General features: G+C 36.1%; 1 protein-coding gene across 5 annotated transcripts in view; it reads right to left on the reverse strand.

Annotated features, from left to right (window-relative positions):
• The window catches only part of LOC128217638 (phospholipid-transporting ATPase ABCA3-like), a 50166-nt gene that overhangs the window by 10507 nt on the left and 12585 nt on the right, over window positions 1-27074 (reverse strand). For 2 of the 5 annotated variants that reach the window (XM_052924914.1, XM_052924913.1), the window contains exons 6-18: window positions 26734-26907; window positions 24490-24671; window positions 23719-23748; window positions 21347-21481; window positions 20672-20704; window positions 9402-9519; window positions 7478-7632; window positions 6675-6830; window positions 6034-6244; window positions 5153-5402; window positions 4463-4625; window positions 996-1122; window positions 88-487 (exon numbers count right to left, since the gene is read on the reverse strand). In XM_052924914.1, coding sequence (XP_052780874.1) covers window positions 88-487; window positions 996-1122; window positions 4463-4625; window positions 5153-5402; window positions 6034-6244; window positions 6675-6830; window positions 7478-7632; window positions 9402-9519; window positions 20672-20704; window positions 21347-21481; window positions 23719-23748; window positions 24490-24671; window positions 26734-26907 — 2134 coding nt within the window. The remainder of the gene's footprint in view (window positions 1-87; window positions 488-995; window positions 1123-4462; window positions 4626-5152; window positions 5403-6033; window positions 6245-6674; window positions 6831-7477; window positions 7633-9401; window positions 9520-20671; window positions 20705-21346; window positions 21482-23718; window positions 23749-24489; window positions 24672-26733; window positions 26908-27074) is intronic. The other 3 variants (XM_052924917.1, XM_052924915.1, XM_052924916.1) reach the window with 3 other exon arrangements.

A 27074-nucleotide genomic window follows, 5' to 3' on the forward strand; every position in this document is an offset into this window, starting at 1 on the left:
TATAAATCATCATCAGAGAACATTCATTAACTAAACTGACAAAATTACAAGTATAATTTTACAAGCTTTAAAACCAGAAACACAAACCTGTTGAAAGTTGAAGTTCCAGCTTCACTCTGTTTTCTAGCAAAGTAATCATCCATAGTTGCGTATGCTGTCCTATCAACATCAGATGTTTTTGAAAATTGATTTTTGAATGTTGTAGCAAATAGATTAGATGCTGTGTTGCTATTCACACCCCCGCTGTAGGCAACATCGTAGTCTGAGAACGGGGCCAGGTTAAGAGCAAGGGCTGGAGAGTCACCGATGGAGGGGATGGCTTTCTCGACAGAGAGAGCGAGGGCAGTAAATATGATGGGTAGAAGGAGCTGGGCGGCAGCCACTGTGAGGTTCCGCACTGCGTGGAGCATCTTCTTCACTAACATACCATAAAACTGCTGCATTGTAAGGGATAGTCCAGTGTTCTTCCTGATGCCTGCATTGTATGCTGAAATTGACATATTTCAACTTTGCTATTATAATGCTAACTAACTGTGTAAATTGTGTTGTGACCTTGCACTTTGTCTTTAGAGAGCAAAAGTTGCTTTGCCATTCATTGAAATGATATTTTTTCAAGAGATTTCCAAAGCATTTACTAAATTTTAGACTGATCTTGACGTATAGAGAAATCTACAATCTCCAGAACAAAAGATAGGGAATAACTTGAACAAGATCAACATTAAAGTAATATATTTCAGGGTATAATACATAGCTTATAATAAATCAATGTCACTTTCAATCCAACAGACTTAAACCTCATTACTGTCTAAAGTATTATGTGTAATAACACAGGGGGCAGAAACAAATTATTTTCTTTTTGATTATTCTATATATATACATATAGGCTTAAATATACAAAAAAAATGTTTCTTGCCCCTGTGTGTAATAAGAAGATGTAAAACCTGGGGAACTAAAATTGAAGAATCGCTCTTGCATGGTGATCCATTCTTACTCACCAATATAATTCACTTGTGGTTCCTTCATTGGGATGATGCTTTCCTTCTTTCCATTCGGGTTAAAGCCATTTTCGAAAGCCACAGCTGGTGCAGCTGGGGGAGGAACATGTGAAAATCCATTCACATTCTGTAGAAGAGTTCATGAACAAAATGTCAAAATATTTCAATAAACAGTATCCCCTATAGCAACAGAAATTTACATTACTGCCTAGTTATGTGAGGAATTAAAGGTTTTAAGTATATATTGAACTGACTTTAGTAACAAAAAATATTGAATATCTAATCATGATTTATTTAATATCATGCATAACGAAAAATGTATGTTTCAGATAAAAAACTTTGATGTCCAATTCCAAAGCTATGTTCTTTTTTCATTATTCAATACTTACAAAAAATAAACAACACAGCACATTGCAAATATATGTAAACAAATCATTGAGACATTTATATAGAGTACTAGTTATTTGAATTATATAATACACATGTACTTGTTTTTTTTAATTATTGGTATATGAAAGATATCACATGCAAAAAATATTGTACAAAATAGTCTATACTGATGACTACTATTATATAAGTATATAATCTTTCAATATCTAAGTGTTAAAGAAAAAAATAATAGTAAGATGAAAATAAGAAAGAAGGGTAGATAGGATAGGAAGAATAAAGAAGGTATTTATGCATTGTTGTAGTTATTCAGCAAATGCCATTTTCCTGGAAGTTTCTTTTGTTGGAATGTTGATAAGAGCTGTTTCCAATCTAGTTTTTCTCTTAGTTTTACATACTAGTTCAAAAAGAATGTAAAAGTTGTTATAGTGTTTCTGTTGTTCATGCTCAATACAAAAAAAAATTCAAAAACAATATTAACAAGAGCTGTCACAGTATGTAACGAATGCCCCCGATTGTGACATTGACCTATGAACAAGGTCAGTACATGAAAATTTGATCTTGCCTTTACATGTCAAATACATATGGCAAGTTATTTTAAATTGCCTCTAAACATAGAAAAAATACCACCCATAGTTGACAACCGACACTGTTATGTCCTTATATATGCAGCATTCCATTGTGAATAAACAGCTAAGTGTGACCTTGACCTTTGAGATAGGGACACGGGTCTGTCATACGACACGTCGTCTTGGTATGTGGAACACATGTTGCAAGTTATTTTAAAATCTGTCCATACAAGGGAAAGTTACCGCCCGGACACGACAACTTACACTCTATGTCCTTATATGCAACACTCTGTTGTGAATAAACACCTAAGTGTGACCTTGACCTTAGAGGTAGGGACACGGGTCTTGCACGCAACACGTCATCTTGGTATGTGGAACACATGTGGCAAGTTATTTTAAAATCTGTCCATACAAGGAAAAAGTACAGCCCGGACACGACAACCTATACTCTATGTCCTATATGCAGCACTCCATTGTGAATAAAGACTAAGTGTGACCTTGACCTTTGAGGTAGGGACACGGGTCTTGCACGCAACACGTCGTCTTGGTATGTGGAACACATGTGTCATGTTATTTTAAAATCTGTCTATACAAGGGAAAGTTACAGCCCGGACACGACAACCTATACTCTTTGTCCTATATGCAGCACTCCATTGTGAATAAAGACTAAGTGTGACCTTGACCTTTGAGGTAGGGGCACAGGTCTTGCACGCGACACGTCGTCTTGGTATGTGGAACACATGTGGGAAGTTATTTTAAAATCTGTCCATACAAGGGAAAGTTACCGCCCGGACACGACAACTTATACTCTATGTCCTTATATGCAGCACTCTGTTGTGAATAAACACCTAAGTGTGACCTTGACCTTAGAGGTAGGGACACGGGTCTTGCACGGGACACGTCATCTTGGTATGTGGAACACATGTGGCAAGTTATTTTAAAATCTGTCCATACAAGGGAAAAGTACAGCCCGGACACGACAACCTATACTCTATGTCCTATATGCAGCACTCCATTGTGAATAAAGACTAAATGTGACCTTGACCTTTGAGGTAGGGACACGGGTCTTGCACGCAACAAGTCGTCTTGGTATGTGGAACACATGTGGCAAGTTATTTTAAAATCTGTCTATACAAGGGAAAGTTACAGCCCGGACACGACAACCTATACTCTTTGTCCTATATGCAGCACTCCATTGTGTATAAACACTAAGTGTGACCTTCACCTTTGAGGTAGGGGAATGGGTCTTACACGCGACACGTCGTCTTGGTATGTGGAACACATGTGGCAAGTTATTTTAAAATCTGTCCATACAAGTGAAAGTTACAGCCCGGACACGAGTTATTGAGCCGGACACACGGACGGACGGAAGGACGGACGAACGGACAGACGGAGGGACGTTATTATCCTGGTCCACAATTGTTTTCGAGTGTACAGAGTCATAAACCAACAAATGCATGATCAATTCTGAAACTTGTGCGTATACAACAATCAGTTATCAGATTTTGAATGGAATCCAATATTAAAAAAATAATCTAATCAACAATGTATACTTGATCGGAGTTTAAATGCCATGTAAAAAAATTTTTGTCTGGGTGTTTTATACGAAATATATCAATTCAATAAGTGTCTTTGATATTTTTTTTATAAAAGTCCGACATCAATTAGGCCTGTTATGATTGCCGTTCTTCTTATCTAATCTAACATCAATAGTAGTGTTAAAATCGCCACCTATTAGTATGCGCTTGTCAGAGCTTTTATGTATAAAGTATTGCAGATATTAAAACTTTTATATCGTCTGTGTTAGGCCCATATATATTAATTATGGTATACTCTTTAGAGTTGATTGAGAGTTCAATGGCCAATATTCTTCCTATTTAAATTTGATATGTTTTAATTTCACCAATAGTAAAGTTTGGATTTATAAAAAATCCAACACATTCACTGTTTGTCCAGACATCACTAAAAAAACAGAGACCTTTCCATTATATTCTTGTAAAAGATAGAACATCAAATTTTGTTGGAATATTTGCAGCCTTTTTTCTTTATTACCTAGTCCTCTGACAATAATAGTACATATATTGGTATCCATATTGAGTTGAGTAATGATGATTGATGCAAAAATACCTCCATGTTGGTTGAAGAGTAAATAACGTTGTTACTTAAAGATAAATAATTGAGACTGATCTGAATTGCATGTGTAACTAGAAGACATCTATACTAAACAGAGTTACGGTAGTCTATATCAAAATATCGTTTTTTAAAAGGGAAGCAAGTAATCTATTAACATTCATAGTTAAGGTTTACTTTAAGTAATGTTTTACATCATTTATGTAGAAAGTGCTTCAGTCTGTTTTTGTTGTTTGATTAATTATCAAAAAGCAACATTCTTTTTTTAAGCAAAATAATCAAAGTTAAGACTAAGCTATGTTATTTGCTAAACACCTAAACATGCTTTGAATGCATGTAAACTAAAGATGATCACATGGATTGGGTAATCAGCTATCCCACCTTCTCATCACGTCCCATGCTGGGCCTCAAATGTTGGTCAATAGGCGGCAGTCTTACCCTCTTCTCCATGGCCCCTGAGCTTTGTTGGTGCTCCATGTTTTCGTACGCAGGGTTGGGTATTCCTGGGCTGGCCTCATCTTCATCTGCGACTCCCTCTCCAACCCTGTTAGAGATTTGCATAGTTTGACTTTTGTTCTTTTAAGGGGCCATATTATGGTTTGTACACAGGCACCATAATGTTAGATTTTTCAATAGCAATCTATTCAATTACTAATTAGCACAATTTGACATCTACCGACAACTGCTATCAACATACACTATTGAGAGATGATTATGGTATATGTAATTATGTATGATTCATCAGGAATCTTAAGGAAAATGATTCATAGCAAATACCTCAAAGGGCATAAATATACTTGAACAAATTATCTTTCTCTTTCGAGGACAAATTTATCATTGAATTATATTTCTTATGACCGATGCCACTTTTTTTAGTTGTTGTTGATGAATTGGCATAATTTAACAACAGAGGAACAGAGGTATGGGCTTTGCTACAGACACTTATATTGTAACACGTAACATTTAATCAATGTAATATCTTGAATGAATTTTTAGATATAGCAATTGTTATATGTTTTTGGTAATCACAGCACCAAGCTATAATGAAAAAAGCAAAAAATAAAAACCTACTTGAGGAAAACTTCCTCCATGGTAGTAGCGGACACGCCAAAGCTGTTGACACCAAGTTCCTTCATTTTCCCCTCCACCTCTTGGAAGAGGGCCTCAAATTTGCGTGACTCGTTGAAGGGCAGTAGGTAGGAGACCTCAGCGGAGATCTGGCTCTCCAGGGTTGCACCAGAGATGTGGGCTTGCACGAGTTCTGTGAGCTTCTGGACGTTACACTGTGCACCCTTTACCATGACCATGTGATAACCGGCACCTATAGCAGAAATTGCAGATGGGTGTTAAGCTTTCTAAGAATTAACTGAATACATGTGTAGTACTCAAGGAGAAAAGTTCACAATATAGGCTTAAAATAATAAACTTTTCCCTTGCACTTTCTGTGATATATTTATTTTCTTTTATTTTTAAATCCAGATTTATCTTTCTTATCAGAAATTAATTTTCAGGTATAAATGTTTCAAAATAATAATTATAGATATATAAAATACCCGGCGACCCAGGTTCGATACCCGGCCGGGGCCTATTTGAAGTTTGGTTGGTGATCACCAAGCCAGACAAGTGGGTTTGCTCCAGGTTCCCAAAGAACACAAGACCATAGTTGCGCAACATTCAGTGGTCGAAATTAGCACAAGCCCGCAAGCCCTGTACTGGTAAAATGTCTTTCGGGCTTGCTCAAATTTTAAAACTTATATAGCAGGGCTTGTTAAAAAATTTGATGCCAAGCAATAGTATTAGAATTCGGGCTTGTTCATCCAAAAGTCTAATTTCAATGACTGAACATTGTGTCAATGGGAGTGACTAAGCATAAGTTAATATGACTTTTTTCACAAACATTGTAAAATAAATTAAGTTTAAACTAAAAAGTGTTTAAGGACACATAGACCAACCATAGAGTTTCTTGAGGAACATGGAAGTCCCGCAGCATTTGATGACACCGTCAGACATGATGGCAATGCGGTCTCCAAGGATGTCGGCCTCGTCCATGAAGTGGGTGGTGAGGATGATTGTCCGACCCTCGCGGTATCGCTGCAGGATCTCCCATGTCTGTCGACGTGCTGCCGGATCCATACCTGATGTGGGCTCGTCCAAGATAACAATCTGTGGTTGAGTATACACTATAAACTGTTGTCACTAAGTTGTCATTCTTATGCTATAACAATAAATCATCATGGTTAAATTCCTAAACATCAGAATTCCAAACCATGTTTTAATCTATTCTTTCGTAACCAAGATATTTAGAAGATAATATACCATTATTGACTTTTCTGTTTTATGGCCCAAAAGAGGTAAAAGCGATATTCAATGAGACAAACATTCATGGAGACAAAGTCATGTTAAATAACAATTTCTGCGGTCCATAAAATAAGGTACCGTATACACTGGTGTCACCAGTCTGTATATGTTTAATTATATATTTTTTACCCCCTAAAAATGGTGGTAACAAAACCTCTAACTCATTGGAAAAATAATATATTTATAAAATTTTCCAATAATTGTAACCATCTTGCAATGCAGACGAAAGTCCTACCTTAGAGCCAGCAATGAGAGCGATGCCCACAGAGAGTTTACGTTTCTGTCCCCCAGACAGGGTCTCGGACCTGGCATCCCTCTTTGACTCGAGTCCAAGGACCTGTATCATCTCAGCAACCTCCTTATCTGCCCGCTTACTGTCACAGCCTTTCAACTGTAAATGGAAAAAGAATAATGAGCACTAGCCAACCCATTGAGCCACAAGGTCAAAGAGAGCACTTGTTGACCCATTGAGCCACAAGGTCAAAGAGAGCACTTGTTGACCCATTGAGCCACAAGGTCAAAGAGAGCACTTGTTGACCCATTGAGCCACAAGGTCAAAGAGAGCACTTGTTGACCCATTGAGCCACAAGGTCAAAGAGAGCACTTGTTGACCAATTGAGCCACAAGGTCAAAGTGAGCACTTGTCGACCCATTGAGCCACAAGGAAAAAAAGAGAGCACTGATCAACTTATTGCGCCACAAGGTCAAAGAAAGCCATTATCATCTTGTTGCGCCACAAGTTCAAAGAAAGCACTTATCAACTTGTTGCGCCACAAGGTCAAAGAGAGCATTTATCAACCTGTTGCGCCACAAGTTCAAAGTAAGGGAGAACCTCACAAGATGACAGCATGAGCTTCAGCCTTTTATCAATTGATTCAACAGATTCTAAATGGGAGCTTAATAGCCAGATGTAGCTACTGCAACCATTCCTGGCATTTTCCTTTAACCAATATTGAACATGTACATGTAGATAGAAAAGGCTTGTTCAGAAGTTTGACATGACATTAAAATCTAACTGAGTGTTATTTGTATGCAAACCTTAGCAAAAAAGTACAGGTGTTCCTCCACTGTAAGCAGATCAAAGAGAATGTTGTGTTGTGGACAGAGGCCGAGGTTACGTCGCACCTTGTCTATATCCGTCCGTATGTCCTCTCCGTCAATGATCGCTGTACCACTTGTGGGCTCCAGGAAACCTGATATTTAGAGATTGAATATTTTAGTATTACGGTTCATAGGTGTAATTAAACACATTTTAACATCACTAACATTCATGCCCTGACCTAATACTTTCATACACTGATGTACTGCAATGTTTACATTCAATATTTAAAAAATTCTATTAAATAATCCCAATTATAAAACAAAACAAAAAATAGCTTCAAAGCCTTTTATGCATTTATATATATATATATAAACAGCTGTGTGAATAGCTTAAATGGTGTCAGTTGTTTTGTCAATGTCATTTTGAAGCAATAAAACATCATTTGCCCCATCACAGGCATTGTTTTTGTAGTGTCTGTTTAGTATCTGTCCATACAAGGGAAAGTTACAGCCCGGACACGACAACCTATACTCTATGTTGTTATATGCAGCATTCCATTGTGAATAAACACTAAGTGTGTCCTTGACCTAAGAAATAGGGACACGGATCTTGCACGCGACACGTCGTATTGGTATGCCGAACACATGTGGCAAGTTATTTTAAAATCTGTCCATACAAGGAAAAGTTACAGCCCGGACACGACAATCTATACTCTATGTCATTATATGCAGCATTCCATTGTGAATAAACACCTAAGTGTGACCTTGAACTTAGAGGTAGGGACACGGTTCTTGCACGCGACACATTGTCTTGGTATGCCAAACACATGTGGCAAGTTATTTTAAAATCTGTCCATAATATTCGGAGTTATTGAGTCAAATGGACGGACGGACGGACAGACGGACAGTGCGATTTTAATATGCCCACCTTCGGGGGCATTTTTAGGGTAATTGTGTTCCAAATCGTACACTCAGGACAATGCCGAGTCAAGTAACATATTAGCTTATTCATAAAAGAAAAGTGATGCCTAATTGTTGTTTTATTTCAAGGTTCAAATATTACATTATTGAAAGGAAATACATTCACACATAAAATTATTATCAAATTGTTATATTAAACCTGTAATGGTGAGGTTAGTGCATATTTGCACCCTCAAAATTATTTAACTGGTCATGTTCATTTCAAGACTCTCTTAAATTGTTCAATCCAAGATGGCTGATAATATACAAATGTATTGATGGCAGACATACTAATAAATGAATAGCAGCAAAAAATGGTCATATACCATATATCTTAAGTATCATTCAAATTTTAAAATGGCCGAGAAGTTGAAATGTCATGCAAAAATCAGTACACTCAGGACATTTTGGCGACTTTATTCTTCGGCAATTTTTAACAAGTGAAGATAACAGAATAAAACTTTCCAGCAGCAACACTTACCATTAAACACACTTGATGAGCTTAATGTTGAGCTCATGGACCTCTGTTATAAAAGGTTATTAACAAAAATGGAATAGGCTTCATTTTTTTTAATTCACCCAAATGCTATCGAGAGCATACATGTTCCATTAAGGAATCTCAAAAGGACTTAGGAGTATTAATATTAAACAGATAAATTGATATTATAAAAAGATATCAACCAAGTCAAACATTTATGCAAACTTACGGTATACTAAAATAATTATTAGGGAATAAGGTCTGCTCATCTTTGATTTACATGTAAACAAACCACGTGCTTATAACATTTTTTAATCAAGATTCACCATCAATTTGTTTTTGTTTATAAGCCCAGATGAGAATCTAAAACATATTTTTCTCTGGCTTTATAGGAATTATCTTTATGTTGTTTTTTCCTGTTGTATTTTCAAAATAAACTACTGGAGAGTGTTGACAATGATGGCGGCTTAGTGTAATGTGTACCTGTCAGCATGGAGATGGTGGTTGTTTTGCCAGCACCGTTGTGTCCCAGCAATGACGTGATCTGACCTTCAAACATGTTCATGGTTGTGTCCCTCACTGCCACCTTGTTCTTGAATTTCTTTAGAACATATGCAAATGTTGTTTTATTTATTGCCCTAAAGCAAATCTAAGCTCCAACAATAAAATGTTCTTAAATAAGATGTTTGTACATTATGGGTATGTAGATTATTCACCAGAATGAAAAATGTGACCCATTAGCTAGATTACAATAATATAAAGTATATGTATAATAATTCATGTTGTTTACTGAATGAACTATAACCTTTACATACAATGGCTAACAAAAAGGGAAGTAATATTACAAATGTACTGTAATCAACTTTACTTAATTAAAAAAAGAATTAAACAAGTTTAGTACATGTAAAAATGCTTTTATGAATGTCAATGTTTAGCAATATTTTTTTTTGATTCAACAATTACAACAGCAATTTCCCACACCAAGGCAAAGCAATTAACATTAAGGTTGTTAGCAATGGGTTGACGACAAAAAAATTTGTACATGGGTAACAAATCTCAAATAAATATCTTGAACTATTTTTGTGTTGAGGCCGAAGTATAAGTGTTTGCAGAAGACACCAAAACTATCACAATTTTTTGACTATTTTCCTGAAAAAAACCTAAAAATCATGTATATGAGAAATTAAGTGGGGAATGAAGAACAATACATCTTAAACTACACTACTTGGTGAAAACACAACAGTCACATAAGGAGGACTACAATCCAATCCTTAAAAAAGAATCGTGAATGTAGGACTGGTAATGACACAACAGTAAGATAAAAAAGTAAACAAGTTAATTTATAAAAAAGTAAACTTATGGATGATTCAATTCTTGTTAGTTGTTTTATCATCAGTGGATCTATATGAACCAGAAATGCAGGCTTTCAAGTGACCAATAAAAAGTAGGGATAAAAGTAGGAGGAATTTTTTGAAAAAGTAGGGTAAAATAGGGCTATTAAGAGAGAAAAGTAGGGATAATAGGGCTCTTTACTTTTTGATGGAAATAAATGTCTAATAAACCTATTCATTAATTAAGATCGATTAAATCTTGAAATGGTCAGACGTATTTTCTCGCGGTCATTAAAATAAACAAAATTTCGAGTTTGTAGTCAAGCTAAGGACTTAAAAATGGTGATAATTAATCTGTGAAGTTACTTGAAGTGTATATGTTTGAAAATCGTGAATTTGAGGACTTACAAATGGATGATTTTGGACATTTGGTGTTTTCTATGTAAGTACTATCAAATTGTATACTGCAGAACTTTAAAAGGGACACATACGTATTGTTAATTTTATAAATGAATACATATGGAGCACTGTACGTCTACGCCCACGCCTGTTGGCTCAGGGCCGGCCGCCAAACGTAACCTTTTACTTTCTCCATCGGAAATGGACCTGCCAACAGACAATAAAAAGTCAAGGCCTCATGAGTCTTCTGATATTTCGAGCATTCCAGAACACTCCACTGACACTACTGCTGACGTCAGTCCTCCCATAAAGCTTTCTCAGCATGACATTACTGTCATAGCAAATCATCTAAAGGCTCTTTTTCTTGTTGAAATTCAGAGTTCTATTACAACTGCAGTCGAATCTGCGGTTGATTCCCTTATTCCAAAGGTAGTAAGCAAAATCAATCAAAATCTTATCAAGGAGCTTGATACCATAAAGATGGAAAACAACTTTCTGAAAGTACTGGTATCAGAACTCGAGTCAAGAGTCGACCACTCGGAGCAATATAGCAGGAGAAACAGCCTTCGTATATCGGGCATAAAGAAGGCCGCTGGGGAAGTCACCGACGATAAAGTCATATCTATGGTGTCGGACTTGGGAGGCTCAATCTCCATGGATGAGATCGACAGGTCGCATAGGGTCGGAAAACGATATGTACCTGGGTCATCACAGGGGTCTGATCAGTCTGCTCGTACAATTAGACCACGTGACATCATAGTAAAATTCACGTCTTACCGCTCGCGCCAGAAACTGTTCAATATTCGAGCCAATGCAAAGGGGAAGCAACTATATAACAAGGTCTTTATTAATGAGGATCTATCTAAAGCACGAAGCAACATGTTCTTCAAAGCTAGGCTCCTCACACGCAAACGTCAAATTCAAAGCGCATGGACATCTGACGGCACTATTTTGCTTCGTGACAACGACATGAACGTCCACAGAGTCACGAAAGCGAACGATCTTCTTAAGTTTGAGAACTCGACAGTGCTTCGCCCAATACCCCAACATCAATACCCCTTGGGCGGGCTCCCAGTGACTTACCATCTCTAGTGTTACGTTTTATTTTATCTGAAGTATATTAGATACATTGCATTAAATTTACCATGTACTTTTATATCGATAAACACTAATAACGGTACTTACTGTTAAACAGTAAGGCTATCATAGGTCATGAACTAGCACAGGTGCGTTAATCGAGGATTTATTTATTTAAACCACTTGGTCAGTAAAAGCACCTAAGTACATGAAATCGTGCTAAACCACTTAACGGTAACATGACCCGTGATAATTTATTGAAACAGTATTTGTACTGAACAAACTAACATGATCATTATAGTATTTTTACAATTTAGCATGCTTTTACTTAAATATCTTCAATCAATAGTTTATAGTTTTGAATACCCCATCATCTTTTGTATTATTATTAATGATGTGCATATAACCTACATCATATATATTCCGACTTCTTGCTTCAATTTTGTTTTGGAAACAGTATATTTACAAATTGATTTAACACACATGTAGTATATTAAATTAATTCCGTATATATTTAAATGTTTGCTTTTCTGGTCTATATCGCTTCTTACCAAAACATCTAGTGTACTATAACTTTAAAATATGTGCCTTTAACTTCCTGCATAATTTTAGTTTACTGTATGATTTAATTTATTGAAACAGTATTGTAAGGTACCAAATTAATTGTATCATTGTTAACCTTTGATCAAGTTAGTATATAACATATACTAATATTATTTGGATGCACATCATTGCTTCTAATCTGTTGGTTGGTGTGTGCCTATACAAGGTCATATCCATCGGAAATGGACCTGCCAACAGACAATAAAAAGTCAAGGCCTCATGAGTCTTTTGACATTTCGAGCATTCCAGAACACTCCACTGACACTACTGCTGACGTCAGTCCTTCCATAAAGCTTTCTCAGCATGACATTACTGTCATAGCAAATCATCTAAAGGCTCTTTTTCTTGTTGAAATTCAGAGTCCTATTTCAACTGCAGTCGAATCTGCGGTTGATTCCCTTATTCCAAAGGTAGTAAGCAAAATCAATCAAAATCTTATCAAGGAGCTTGATACCATAAAGTTGGAAAACAACTTTCTGAAAGTACTGGTATCAGAACTTGAGTCAAGAGTCGACCACTCCGAGCAATATAGCAGGAGAAACAGCCTTCGTATATCGGGCATAAAGGAGGCCGCTGGGGAAGTCACCGACGATATAGTCATATCTATGGTGTCGGACTTGGGAGGCTCAATCTCCATGGATGAGATCGACAGGTCGCATAGGGTCGGAAAACGATATGTACCTGGGTCATCACAGGGGTCTGATCAGTCTGCTCGTACAATTAGACCACGTGACATCATAGTAAAATTCACGTCTTACCGCTCGCGCCAGAAACTGTTCAATATTCGAGCCAATGCAAAGGGGAAGCAACTATATAACAAGGTCTTTATTAATGAGGATCTATCTAAAGCACGAAGCAACATGTTCTTCAAAGCTAGGCTCCTCACACGCAAACGTCAAATTCAAAGCGCATGGACATCTGACGGCACTATTTTGCTTCGTGACAATGACATGAACGTCCACAGAGTCACGAAAGCGAACGATCTTCTTAAGTTTGAGAACTCGACAGTGCTTCGCCCAATACCCCAACATCAATACCCCTTCGGCGGGCTCCCAGTGACTTACCATCTCTAGTGTTACGTTTTATTTTATCTGAAGTATATTAGATACATTGCATTAAATTTACCATGTACTTTTATATCGATAAACACTAATAACGGTACTTACCGTTAAACAGTAAGGCTATCATAGGTCATGAACTAGCACAGGTGCGTTAATCGAGGATTTATTTATTTAAACCACTTGGTCAGTAAAAGCACCTAAGTACATAAAATCGTGCTAAACCACTTAACGGTAACATGACCCGTGATAATTTATTGAAACAGTATTTGTACTGAACAAACTAACATGATCATTGTAGTATCTTTACAATTTAGCATGCTTTTACTTAAATATCTTCAATCAATAGTTTATAGTTTTGAATACCCCATCATCTTTTGTATTATTATTAATGATGTGCATATAACCTACATCATATATATTCCGACTTCTTGCTTCAATTTTGTTTTGGAAACAGTATATTTACAAATTGATTTAACACACATGTAGTATATTAAATTAATTCCGTATATATTTAAATGTTTGCTTTTCTGGTCTATATCGCTTCTTACCAAAACATCTAGTGTACTATAACTTTAAAATATGTGCCTTTAACTTCCTGCATAATTTTAGTTTACTGTATGATTTAATTTATTGAAACAGTATTGTAACGTACCAAATTAATTGTATCATTGTTAACCTTTGATCAAGTTAGTATATAACATATACTAATATTATTTGGATGCACATCATTGCTTCTAATCTGTTGGTTGGTGTGTGCCTATACAAGGTCATATCCATCGGAAATGGACCTGCCAACAGACAATAAAAAGTCAAGGCCTCATGAGTCTTTTGACATTTCGAGCATTCCAGAACACTCCACTGACACTACTGCTGACGTCAGTCCTTCCATAAAGCTTTCTCAGCATGACATTACTGTCATATCAAATCATCTAAAGGCTCTTTTTCTTGTTGAAATTCAGAGTTCTATTACAACTGCAGTCGAATCTGCGGTTGATTCCCTTATTCCAAAGGTAGTAAGCAAAATCAATCAAAATCTTATCAAGGAGCTTGATACCATAAAGTTGGAAAACAACTTTCTGAAAGTACTGGTATCAGAACTCGAGTCAAGAGTCGATGACTCCGAGCAATATAGCCGGAGAAACAGCCTTCTTATATCGGGCATAAAGGAGGCCGCTGGGGAAGTCACCGACGATATAGTCATATCTATGGTGTCGGACTTGGGAGGCTCAATCTCCATGGATGAGATCAACAGGTCGCATAGGGTCGGAAAACGATATGTACCTGGGTCATCACTGGGGTCTGATCGGTCTGCTCGTATGATTAGACCACGTGACATCATAGTAAAATTCACGTCTTACCGCTCGCGCCAGAAACTGTTCAATATTCGAGCCAATGCAAAGGGGAAGCAACTATATAACAAGGTCTTTATTAATGAGGATCTATCTAAAGCACGAGGCAACATGTTCTTCAAAGCTAGGCTCCTCACACGCAAACGTCAAATTCAAAGCGCATGGACATCTGACGGCACTATTTTGCTTCGTGACAATGACATGAACGTCCACAGAGTCACGAAAGCGAACGATCTTCTTAAGTTTGAGAACTCGACAGTGCTTCGCCCAATACCCCAACATCAATACCCCTTCGGCAGGCTCCCAGTGACTTACCATCTCTAGTGTTACGTTTTATTTTATCTGAAGTATATTAGATACATTGCATTAAATTTACCATGTACTTTTATATCGATAAACACTAATAACGGTACTTACTGTTAAACAGTAAGGCTATCATAGGTCATGAACTAGCACAGGTGCTTTAATCGAGGATTTATTTATTTAAACCACTTGGTCAGTAAAAGCACCTAAGTACATAAAATCGTGCTAAACCACTTAACGGTAACATGACCCGTGATAATTTATTGAAACAGTATTTGTACTGAACAAACTAACATGATCATTGTAGTATCTTTACAATTTAGCATGCTTTTACTTAAATATCTTCAATCAATAGTTTATAGTTTTGAATACCCCATCATCTTTTGTATTATTATTAATGATGTGCATATAACCTACATCATATATATTCCGACTTCTTGCTTCAATTTTGTTTTGGAAACAGTATATTTACAAATTGATTTAACACACATGTAGTATATTAAATTAATTCCGTATATATTTAAATGTTTGCTTTTCTGGTCTATATCGCTTCTTACCAAAACATCTAGTGTACTATAACTTTAAAATATGTGCCTTTAACTTCCTGCATAATTTTAGTTTACTGTATGATTTAATTTATTGAAACAGTATTGTAACGTACCAAATTAATTGTATCATTGTTAACCTTTGATCAAGTTAGTATATAACATATACTAATATTATTTGGATGCACATCATTGCTTCTAATCTGTTGGTTGGTGAGTGCCTATACAAGGTCAATGGTTGACTGAGTCGCATCTAACAATTTATTGTTGTGGGTGCATATGTATAGTTACAACACTTAATCATTACTTTGTTGTAGCTATTAAGTGTTTAGAGTCTATTTAATACATATATATATATACATATGTAACTACTTTGTACCATAACTAATTATGAACCGATCACTTGTTACAAATTATTGAAACTTTTAATTTAGCATACAGGTATATGTAATTCTTTGTACATAATACTGTTGTTAACATCAATATCTGTTAACACTTCAGTTTTTCAGAAATTTGCTATTAATCATCATTATTAAGGACCAAGGTTTTATTACGCTCTTAGGTTCTTCCACATGACACATCACTTTTTTTGTTTATTCTTACTTTTCACATTTCTAGATCTCCATCATCCTGTAAACTTTTCTTTTCTTCACACTTTGGTCTTCATGCTCCTTGCCTTATGATAGTTTATGGGTATGCCTTATGATAGTTTATGGGTACTCGCTAGTGACATTTAATGTCGTCAACCGGATATCGGCGGTGACTTTGTTTCTGTTTCTTATCCATTCTGTTTCATGAATGCACTGTGTAATAATTGGTCGTCAGTAGCCGGTTTGACAAAGTTATACGTCGGGGGATATTGGAAAATCAGTATAGTTTTAATATTTTCCATCCCAATCCTATTCAACGTCTTAGCCCTGTTTTCTCTTAAGGCATACCACGTTTCACACTCAACGCCAACCACTGGAAAAAAGATCCAGCCTAATGTTATAAAACTCTGTTGTAACAGGTTATGGTTTGTAACCGTCTACTCAGTTTTCTCTGCCATTGTATTTGAATTATGGATTGTCCAGCTCATATTGTTATCTGGTGATGTTCACTGTAATCCTGGTCCCGATTCATTTTCATCATGTTTAACAGAATCCAGTTCAGATTTATCAAAACTCCTTTTGTCACAACATCACGTCTCATTTATCCATTACAATGTACAAAGCCTGCAAAACAAGGTTAATATACTTTTCTCTGAATTGAATGGATTTGATATTATAGCTTTTTCTGAAACATGGCTTAATGAATCAATCCCTTGCAAAGATATATCTTTCATTGGTTATCACACGGTCGAGAGACGTGATAGACCAGGCGACAGTCATGGTGGTGTTTGTGTATTTATCAAGGATAGTATACACTTCACTCGCCCCCTACATTTAGAAATCAATTGCCTGGAAAGCATATGGGACGAAATTACTTTGAAAAGCCGTAAGCGTTTACTATTTGGGACATTTTACAGACCACCAAACTCATCTAGCGTGTATCGTGATTCTAAAGAGGACTCTGTGGGACTTGCCATTGATACAGGAATCAGTGAAGTAATAATAACTGGTGATTTTAATTACAACTCAAGCAACTCAAGTTCTTCCAGGCGTATTCAAACCTTATGTTCTGTTTATGGACTTTCGCAAGTTATAACCGAGCCGACCCACTTTATTGAAAATACCTCATCCACACTAGATCTGATCTTCGCGTCAAACACTAATAGCTTAATATCTTCGGGTGTTGGGGATCCTTTTCTCCCATCCAATATTCGGTACCATTGTCCTATATTTGGAATACTTAAATTCGCTAAGTGTAAGACAACCTCGTTTCCGAGGCAATTATGGTATTACGACAGGGGTAACTACGAGGAGCTACGAGGTCTTCTCGACAATACTGAATGGGACTCTCTTTCTGATGCAAATATTAATACGTACACTAACAATGTAACTAACGCAATTTTGAATCACGCCAAAAGATGTATCCCAACTAAAACAGTCGTTATTCGACCAGACGACGTTCCCTGGATGACTTTGCATTTAAAAAATCTCATTCGCAAGCGTAAACGGTACTATAAAAATGCTAAAAGTAAAAACTCAACTATACTTTGGGATAAGTTTCGACGTTTTCGAAACAAATCCACTCTGGCCATTCAGAGTGCAAGGGAAACTTACTATTCTAATCTTTCGGAAAAGATTTGTTCTGGGTCTGTCCAATCTAAAGGCTGGTGGACGATTTTAAAGTCTTTTCTTAATCCTCAATCTAAGCCATGTATCAATGCAATTCAAGATCCCACTAACAGAGAACTGTGTCTAGAGGACGCTGATAAAGCTGAACTGATCAATACACATTTTAGAAACCAATCTTTATTAGACGATAGTGGTCATGTCATTCCGCCGGTAAACAATCGCTACATTATTTATAATCTTGATAACATAACTTTGCTACCAAGTTATATCACCGACATTGTAACCTCCCTCCCCATAAACAAAGCCTCAGGTACTGATGGAATAAGCAACCGAATACTAAAAGAATGCTCGCACTGTTTAGCTCGCCCACTGTGCGCCCTTTTTAATACATCTCTTTCTACCGGTCAGTTTCCCAAGCAGTGGAAAGATGCCAATGTATGTGCAGTTTTCAAAAAGGGAGATCCGACACTTCCTGTAAACTATCGTCCTATTTCCCTGCTTAATACAATGGAAAAAGTGTTCGAGCGGGCAGTATATAAACATTTTTTTTAACCATCTTCGTGATATAAACTTTCTAACCTCGTTTCAGTCAGGCTTTCGGCCAGGTGACTCCACTGTTAATCAACTTACCTTCCTTTACAACACTTTTTGCAAGGCATTAGATGATGGCCTTGAAGTTCGAACAGTATTTTTTTATATTAGCAAGGCTTTTCATAAAGTTTGGCACAAGGGTTTGCTTGTGAAGCTTCAAGACACAGGTGTCCATGGCAACTTACTATCATGGTTCTGTGACTATCTCAATAATCGTAGGCAACGCATATTTCTCCCTGGCTCCATGTCTAGTTGGGCCCCACTTCAGGCCGGTGTTCCGCAAGGTTCCATTCTAGGTCCCCTTTTATTTCTTATATTCATAAATGACATTGTTGTTAATATTGGTAGTAATATTAGGTTATTCGCAGACGATACCAGTCTGTACATTCTGGTTGATGAGCCCCTGAAGGCCACTGAAATAATCCAGAGGGATATTGATAGCATAAGTACTTGGGCTGATAAATGGTTAGTAACCTTAACCCTGCAAAAACTATGTCAATTTTGTTTTCCCGAAAACAACAACCTTGTTTCTATCCCGAGTTAACTATTCCAGAAACTAACTCGCACAAACATCTTGGTTTGGTCCTTTCCAGTGACTGTACATGGCACGAGCACTTTGAGTACATTAGAAGTAAGGCCCTCAAACACATATGCATCATGCGAAAGCTAAAATTCCGTTTGGACAGAATATGTCTAGAAATTATCTATTTTTCATACATTCGCCCAATTCTTGAATATGCTGATACATTGTGGGATAATTGTACAGACTATGAAAAAAATGAACTTCAAAAGATTCAAAATGAGGCTGGTAGAATCGTCTGTGGGGCTACAAAGCTAGTATCTATTTCCGTTCTTCACAAGGAACTGAGCTGGCCTACTCTTTCAGAAAGACGACTCAATCACAAACTATGTCTCTTCTATAAAATGGACAACGGCCTTGTACCTGAGTATTTATCATCCCTTACACCCCAAACTGTTGGTTCTCATAATTATCCACTACGCAATGCATCTAATACAAGAACGGTTATGTCACGTACTAGTTCTTACTTTTCCTCTTTCCTTCCTTCTTCTGTACGTGCATGGAATAAACTTTCTCAGGATGTGCGGGACAGCCCTTCTATTGCTTCCTTCAAGAGATCTATTTCAAATCAATCTTCAGTCTGCCCTCCATACTGTTACAATGGTAGCCGTCGCTTGCAGGTACTCCACGCTCGACTGCGTACTAGTTGTAGTGCCCTTAACTATCAACTCTTTTGCAAAAACGTAATAATTTCTGCTCTATGCAAATGTGGTGAACTTGAAAGTAGTACTCACTTCTTCCTGCATTGTCCCTTGTATACGGATATTAGACAAACCTTAATTTGTGATATGTCTAGAATCACACGTGTTGACATTGATATCATTCCCAACGGTGATCCCACCCTTAACAACGAGAGCAACTCAAAAATCTCAAAACGCTTCTGATTATGCTATATTCCCAGACTTGACCCTTTCTACCAAACGGTACAGGTACCCAACTATCATCAATCTAACTATCATCAAACTTCCATATATTCTAGCTCTGTCTACTTTTGTTTTCATCCATGCTCTCTTTTCTTCTTTTTGTTACCGAAATCATCATTTTTATACACTATTTCAAACGCTTTCTTTCATTCTCTTAAGATAATATTCTGCATGTTTTCATTAACAACATATATACATGTAATTAAAATTGTCTAACCTTCTCATTACTCTGCATAATGTGTAACTTAATTCTCACGGAGAGAAACTTTATAAGCTATTCTTTCATTTCAATCCGATTCAATATATTAATGCAAATACTTAAATTATATTTAACGTGTATTATATGTATATATAGATATATAGATATGTTAAATAAAATATGTTTAAACCAAAAGCAAGGATCAGTATTTTGCCTATAGTCGCTGAACTAAAATTACCAGTTGGCTCCACCTAGCAGACTTTTGGAGATACGCACAACACATGATTGCATGCTCTATTGACTATTTATTAATTAACTCAACAGTCCTTACTTTCCAATTACTACGTACAGCCACACATTATAGGCAAATATTTGTGACACAAGATTTTATGACAGAAGGACGGGTGAATGGACAGAAAATAGTAAATCAAAAGCCTTTGTCTTAGAAGTAGGGGAATAAAAACTAATAATTAATCAGGAATGAAAAGAATGACAAATGAATCACTACAACCATTACATTACGGTGGTCAACAGAATGAGGAAAACCACAGTGTGCACATTTATCATTCTTACTTTGCATCGCTGAATGAACCCTGGTTCAAACTCCTAAATCAAGATGGACAAAAAATTCAAAATATTATAAACAACATCCAAATGTGATTTAAAACATCTTTATTCTATCATCAACACAGAAACAGTAATACTTTCTTCGAAAATTATTAATGTGATATTTTGTGACATAAACAATTGTTTTTTGGAGTACTGGAGCAATTCTAACATAATCATTTTCTGGTGATTTCCCGAGTAGTTGCTTTAACTACAGCCATTTCTTTTAAATTTTGGCACATAATTGTATTAAATTAAACATTATGTAGTCATAAAATGGCCAAATTGCTTTGCTTGTATTTAAAGAATATTGTGTTTTGTCCGTTAATAACATTGTGTTGATTTTTTTTTTAGTCAGACAAAACACAACTTAGTGTATAATATCATCTTAAAACTGCATAGTTACAGTGACCAACTTATACCAGTTGGGGACCTTTCATCAGGAATCCTAAGATCAGCGGGATTTTCAACAGTGGTTCGGCACTGATCCAAATCTCTCCAGAAGAAAACACTGCTTCTAGGAATCATTACTGAAATGGCCCCTGGTTGATATTTTATCAACTGAGATAAGCTATATATGGTCTATAAAGATGTATGCTAATTAACTGAGCTAGTTAAACAAGTAAGATTGTATGTGCTAACCTTGCTGAGATGTCTAATGCTGATACCAATCCTACTATGTGGGGGATCTCTCTCGAACTGCGGTGAGTTGATGTTCACTTCTCCGTTGTTCATCAGGGTCAAGTCAGACACCTTGCCTCCACACCAGTATGACGGCTGTAAACAGGAACAATCAGTTAAAATGCAAAAAAAAGTCTTCATTGTTTATTATAATGATAACATAAAATCAAGGGGCCGTTTAATCAACAAGAACTCCGCGAGTCGGATGTGTCGCCTGACGAATTATTTACTGTCGACATTATAGCTGTTAGATTGGCATTTTATTCATTTATAGACAATGATGTTGCCATTTAACTTTCAAGTGTAGGTGGCATTTGAACTGAAGGTAACAACATTAAGCCAGGAGCAAGCAATTGGTTATATAAGCAAAAATGAGCACAATAAATACTATCTATAAAGTTTCAAGTTGATAACTCTTATAGTTTTCGAGAAATGCCCCGGACAAAATTTAAGCTTGAAAATTAACAAAGGGCAATAACTCTAAACAATATAGATGCAAGAGTTTTTGTGCACTGCACTTTCCCTCAATCAGATATACCTACGGAATAAGTTTCAGGTTGATACCTCCTATAGTTACGAGATATGCCATGGACAAAACCTAAGCATGAAAATTAACAAAGGGCAATAACTCTAAAAATATGGCAGCCCGGACAAAACTTTAAGCATGAAAATTAACAAACGGCAATAACTTTAAAACTAAAAAAGCAAGATTTACTGTTATTGTGCACTGCACTTGCCATCCATGAGATCTATCTACATATGAAGTTTCAAGTTGATAACTCTTATATTCTACAAGATATGCCCCAGACAAAACTTTAAGCATGAAAAATAACGAAGGGCAATAACTCTATAAATATGGAAGCAAGAGTAACAGTTCTTGTGCACTGCACTTGCCCTCAATTACATCTATCTACATATGAAATTTCAAGTTGATACCACTAATAGTTTAGGAGATATACCCCGGGCAAGCGAAAAGGGGACGCGGACGCCGACACCAACGCCGCCGACAAAAGTAACCCCTATATGTCGTCTTTTCAGGCGACCTACAACACAGGAGTAATGCCATATCTAGGATAGATTCTAAACAGTATAGCATACCATATCAGATCACATCTAACTTTCTTGATGGAACGATCTCCAAGCAATTTTTTTTATTCACAGTTGACATCAAATAATACATAACTGATCGAAATATTTCAATTGTAGTATACTTTGTAGTTCACATTGGCTCAATGAAAAGTTTCAAAATGGATAGACTCTATCTGATGATCGTTTGAGGCTTGATAGAATCTATGGTCCTTTCTACATAAAAATACCTTCATATATGTTCAAGCATAGGTAAAGATAAAATTAGGAAGCCCACAGAAGATCAACAGAGACACACAACGCAAGAAAGGAGAACTGACATATATGGGGAAAAGAAGGATCTAAAGGCTAAATAAAGGTTATGTCCCTTATTTGTATGTCTAGTGAATGGCATAAAATCTGGGTGAAAGGTTGGTAATTGGTATGATACAAAAATGACAGAAGGTAATTGTTCAATATTTCATTCTCGGATCAAAGTCATGACACCGCTACCTCATGCCCATATTTAGAGCTAATACAGAGGTAGGCAACTACACAGCAAGGCTTGATGCTCTGGAAATCAATACCTATATGGCAATGATGCTTTACTTAATCTAACAAACTATATATTAACAAGCTTATAAAACTCAGATCATCATTATTTCCCAGCTTCCAATATCAATTGCAGAATGATGATATCTTAGAATAGGGTTTCCATGGCAACAATACAATAATGAGAATATCTTTGTCAGATTGCTGAAACAGCATAGAAACATTGTAATGAGGTGAACGATTCACCTTTTTAATGAAGTTTATTGAATCAGGAGAGAATACATCATTGTAAACAGGTATTTTTGATCCATTCAATATTTCAGATGATATGAAGTTGTTTTTTGATATATAATTGCTATGGAAAACTACCATATAACTTGATCAATTGGACCATATTCACTTCAACTTGAGTCCAGTTTGAGACACAGACACATAAATGGTAAAAAAGTGTTTTGTGATTCATTTTGACAAACATGTTTAACAAACAGTGAAGTGTTCATTATAACACACTCAACATTTTTCACCATAAATTATTTTCTGACAATATATTTATAAGGAAATTAAGATGAATGTTTTCGAGTCTAGAGTTTGAAACTTTCGAGACGTGAGTCAATATGGACCAAGGTATAAAATGGCTAGTACATAACATGAATGCCCACTACACACCCTAAGTTAGTGGCACATCTAGGAAATACGTGCATGTAATCTAAAGTCACCTTGGATGAGAGACCACACCAGTAGCTCCTCTACAAGCAAACAGATATTGCAACCATTACGCTTAATCTTAAACTTTTACTTCCTTTTTGGAAACAGACACATGCATGAAAAATTCAAGTTAGAATCAACATCATTTAAGTTTATAGTTGGAACAATCTTTATTAACCCATGCTTTGTGTTCTCCATGAGATATAGTTGTACAGCCAAAACAGACACTCAAGTTACTCATGATCAAGTAACTAAAAATGGTTTCAACTCTTGTAAATATCTTCACCAACTTCATGGATCGTTGTCAAAATAAGAAAGCAAAAAAGGAATATATAGCAGTTTAATCACTTTCTTTACACATCACAAATGCTACTGTACAATGTTTATGTTGAAGTGCTTCTAAAACCCTTATTCTGTCATATTATAAGTCTGAATTTGAAAAGGCGCTGCAAACGGCATTATTTGTGTGGTAAAGCTACGGTTTGCTACTTGCATGTATTCCGAAAATTGCTGTATTTTAAAAGTTCCACAATCAGGGAGAACTATTATTCATCTATTTCTTTAATCGAAATAGAACATAAGAGTAGGAGCTTTTAACATTTAAAATAGCCTCAAATTCTAAATTGATATTGTAGATGCATGTTAGTCATGGTAAATCAGTGTTATAGTCCAATAGGCAATCATTAAGATAAGATTACAGATATTCAATTCATATGTTTCAGTGCTTACATATTTCGGTAAATGTTTTAGACTGTGGGCCAAGATCACATGAGCATGCATACCTTGAAAAGGAACCATGGTGGCTGAGCGATGCCAGCCTCTCCGGGGTTAATGGTATCCATGTACCAAGCAATAAACATGTAGATGACCGTGTCAACCACCAACATTGCCATGGCGTCCAGCAATGCAAAGTTGTCATCAACTGTTGCCGGCTGTGCAAAGTTGTTCCACTGGGCTCCCTCACCTGAAGGAAAGATGTTGAATATTGTATAACACATAATAGCTTAAATATCAGAAAAAAGTAATTGTTCACAATAGGAATCATTCTATCAGAACCTGAAGACTTTCAATGATCACATGCTGTTCATCAGTCCATAGTTACTATAACATGGCATTGCAACTCTGACACAAAGTAGTACTTCCTTTGGCATTATCAATTGGGTTAATATGCATGCACTGTAGTTACCTTTTTTCTTTAGTATATATTAAAGGAATAAATCATGAAGACATCTTAATCATGCTGACAAATAAACCTAATAGGTGGCTGAAATTCTCATGATGTAACATTTCTGCTTTGTGTGCATATGCATCTTTATTCTGAATAAAACACATAAAAAAAAATGATACAATTTTTCATAACAGACTTAGCCACTCTCAACTCAGCATAACTGCCCACTTTCTGTGTTTGTTTATAACCTTTATTCAATTAATAATTCAAACACACCTCTAAAGTACAGCCTTATGAAAGCTTCCTATTTCATGAAAATATAAACATTGTAGATCAATACAATTCAAATACAGTATTTTAAAATTAAAACCATTACATTCTGAACAAGGCAAGTGTGTTTTATCATTGAAAATTCTGGGAATTTCAATTCAACATTCATTTCAATTCAACATTCTATTTCTATGAACTACTTACTAATACTATTAGGGGTGAAACATTAGGGGTGAAACACTAGTAGTTAAGTGCTTAATAAATTAAATCCCCTTAAAAAATGGTTAAGCTTAAAAGGTTTTTATTGAAATTAGAAAAAGTGATCCCTACGTCAAATTACACTGGGCAGAAGTTATCACAATGGGACTTTTAATATCATAAGAAAATGCTGTTTTACACTTACTTGGCTAAATAAAATCAATAAAATTGTGGCTTTGTAAAATTAAGATTTTGAGCAAGCCTGTCCAACATTTTAGAAGTGCATGAATTTGGGCTTGTTTTAATTTTAACCACTAGGATGGCCTGCGAGTGAAATACTTGCTCAGTACTAAGTCAATTTGTAGTCGATGGTTTCATACATTGCCATGAACTCAAATATAACCCGTATCTAATTGCTAACCGCATGTTGATTAAACAGAACACATTTTAACCTTGCTTCCTACAGTTTAACATTTCGTAATGACTGATCAACACAATTACATTAAATTTTATGCCAGATCTTGACATAAAGCAATATAAATGCGTCTCATCACAACCTGCCATGCATTCAGTAAACATGTTTACTGAAAACATTTGCTGTTTGGTTCCCCACTTGCAACAAACATTTGGTAGCGTTTTGTAAACGCTCGCCTTACTGAACGCACTACATGCTACTGGATTAACATAACTTTATATAGAAAAGCTTAGCACGAAAAAAATCAATTCCATTTCCCTAATGCCATATCATTCTGAGGAAAATTGTTTGTTGTAAGATTACAATATATTCTAACCTGTTAACACCAAAACTTAAATTCTGTACATCATAAGGTTGAATGCACTCTAATAATTGTTAACTTACACTAAATCATAAATTAATACACACTAACATATCTGGCAGTTGACAACTAATTTTACTTCAATGAAACACAATTTCAAATATTTTCTGCCCAATTCCTAATGTTCAAGTTCTTTTTAACCTGATTAAACAGACTGTTTCTCACTTACCACCCTGTCCCTTTTCTGCAGCACCATGTCCTTTTTAAATAAGGATCGGTTGTCCCGTTAGCGCAGTGGTTAGCACACTCGCTTCTCATCAAGGCGACCCGGGTTAGATTCCCGGCCTGGGCGCATGTGAGTTTGGTTAGTGGTCACCAAGCCGGACAAGTGGGTTTTTTCTGGGTACTCTGGTTTCCCCCACAACACAAGACCACACTCTCGTGCAACATCGTGCCAACGAGGGTGACTTAGTATAAGCAATCATTGCTTCCTTCACAATCGTTCCAATATATAATGGTTAAGGTATTTAAAACCCTAGCATGAATTGGCCATAACTATAAATTTGTATAAAAATAAAACGCACAAACAACAACCATTGATCCATTGAACTCACCTGTTCCTTCATATATGAGCATTGACTTGATGCCGAATGCCATGCCGATGTTGTGGAGAAGACATGCCAGGTACTTTTCCGTTCTGCTCATTGTCTCATAGTTGTTGGTGAGGAAAAAGTACGGGAAATATGACCCGAAATATAAGATTCCTGATGCAAAGGCAGCAGAGTTAGCTGAAACAGATATCATTATTTATATATAGCAACCTAACATTTAGTTAACATTCACGATGTTAATATAAGATAATATTATAGGTCGACATTTACTGTATGTAACTTGAATGATCATGAATAGTAAAAACATGAGAATATTGCATAAACTTGTACATTGAGACTACAAA

Source organism: Mya arenaria, chromosome 14 (genome assembly GCF_026914265.1).
Source record: "Mya arenaria isolate MELC-2E11 chromosome 14, ASM2691426v1".
Lineage (NCBI taxonomy): Eukaryota > Metazoa > Mollusca > Bivalvia > Myida > Myidae > Mya > Mya arenaria.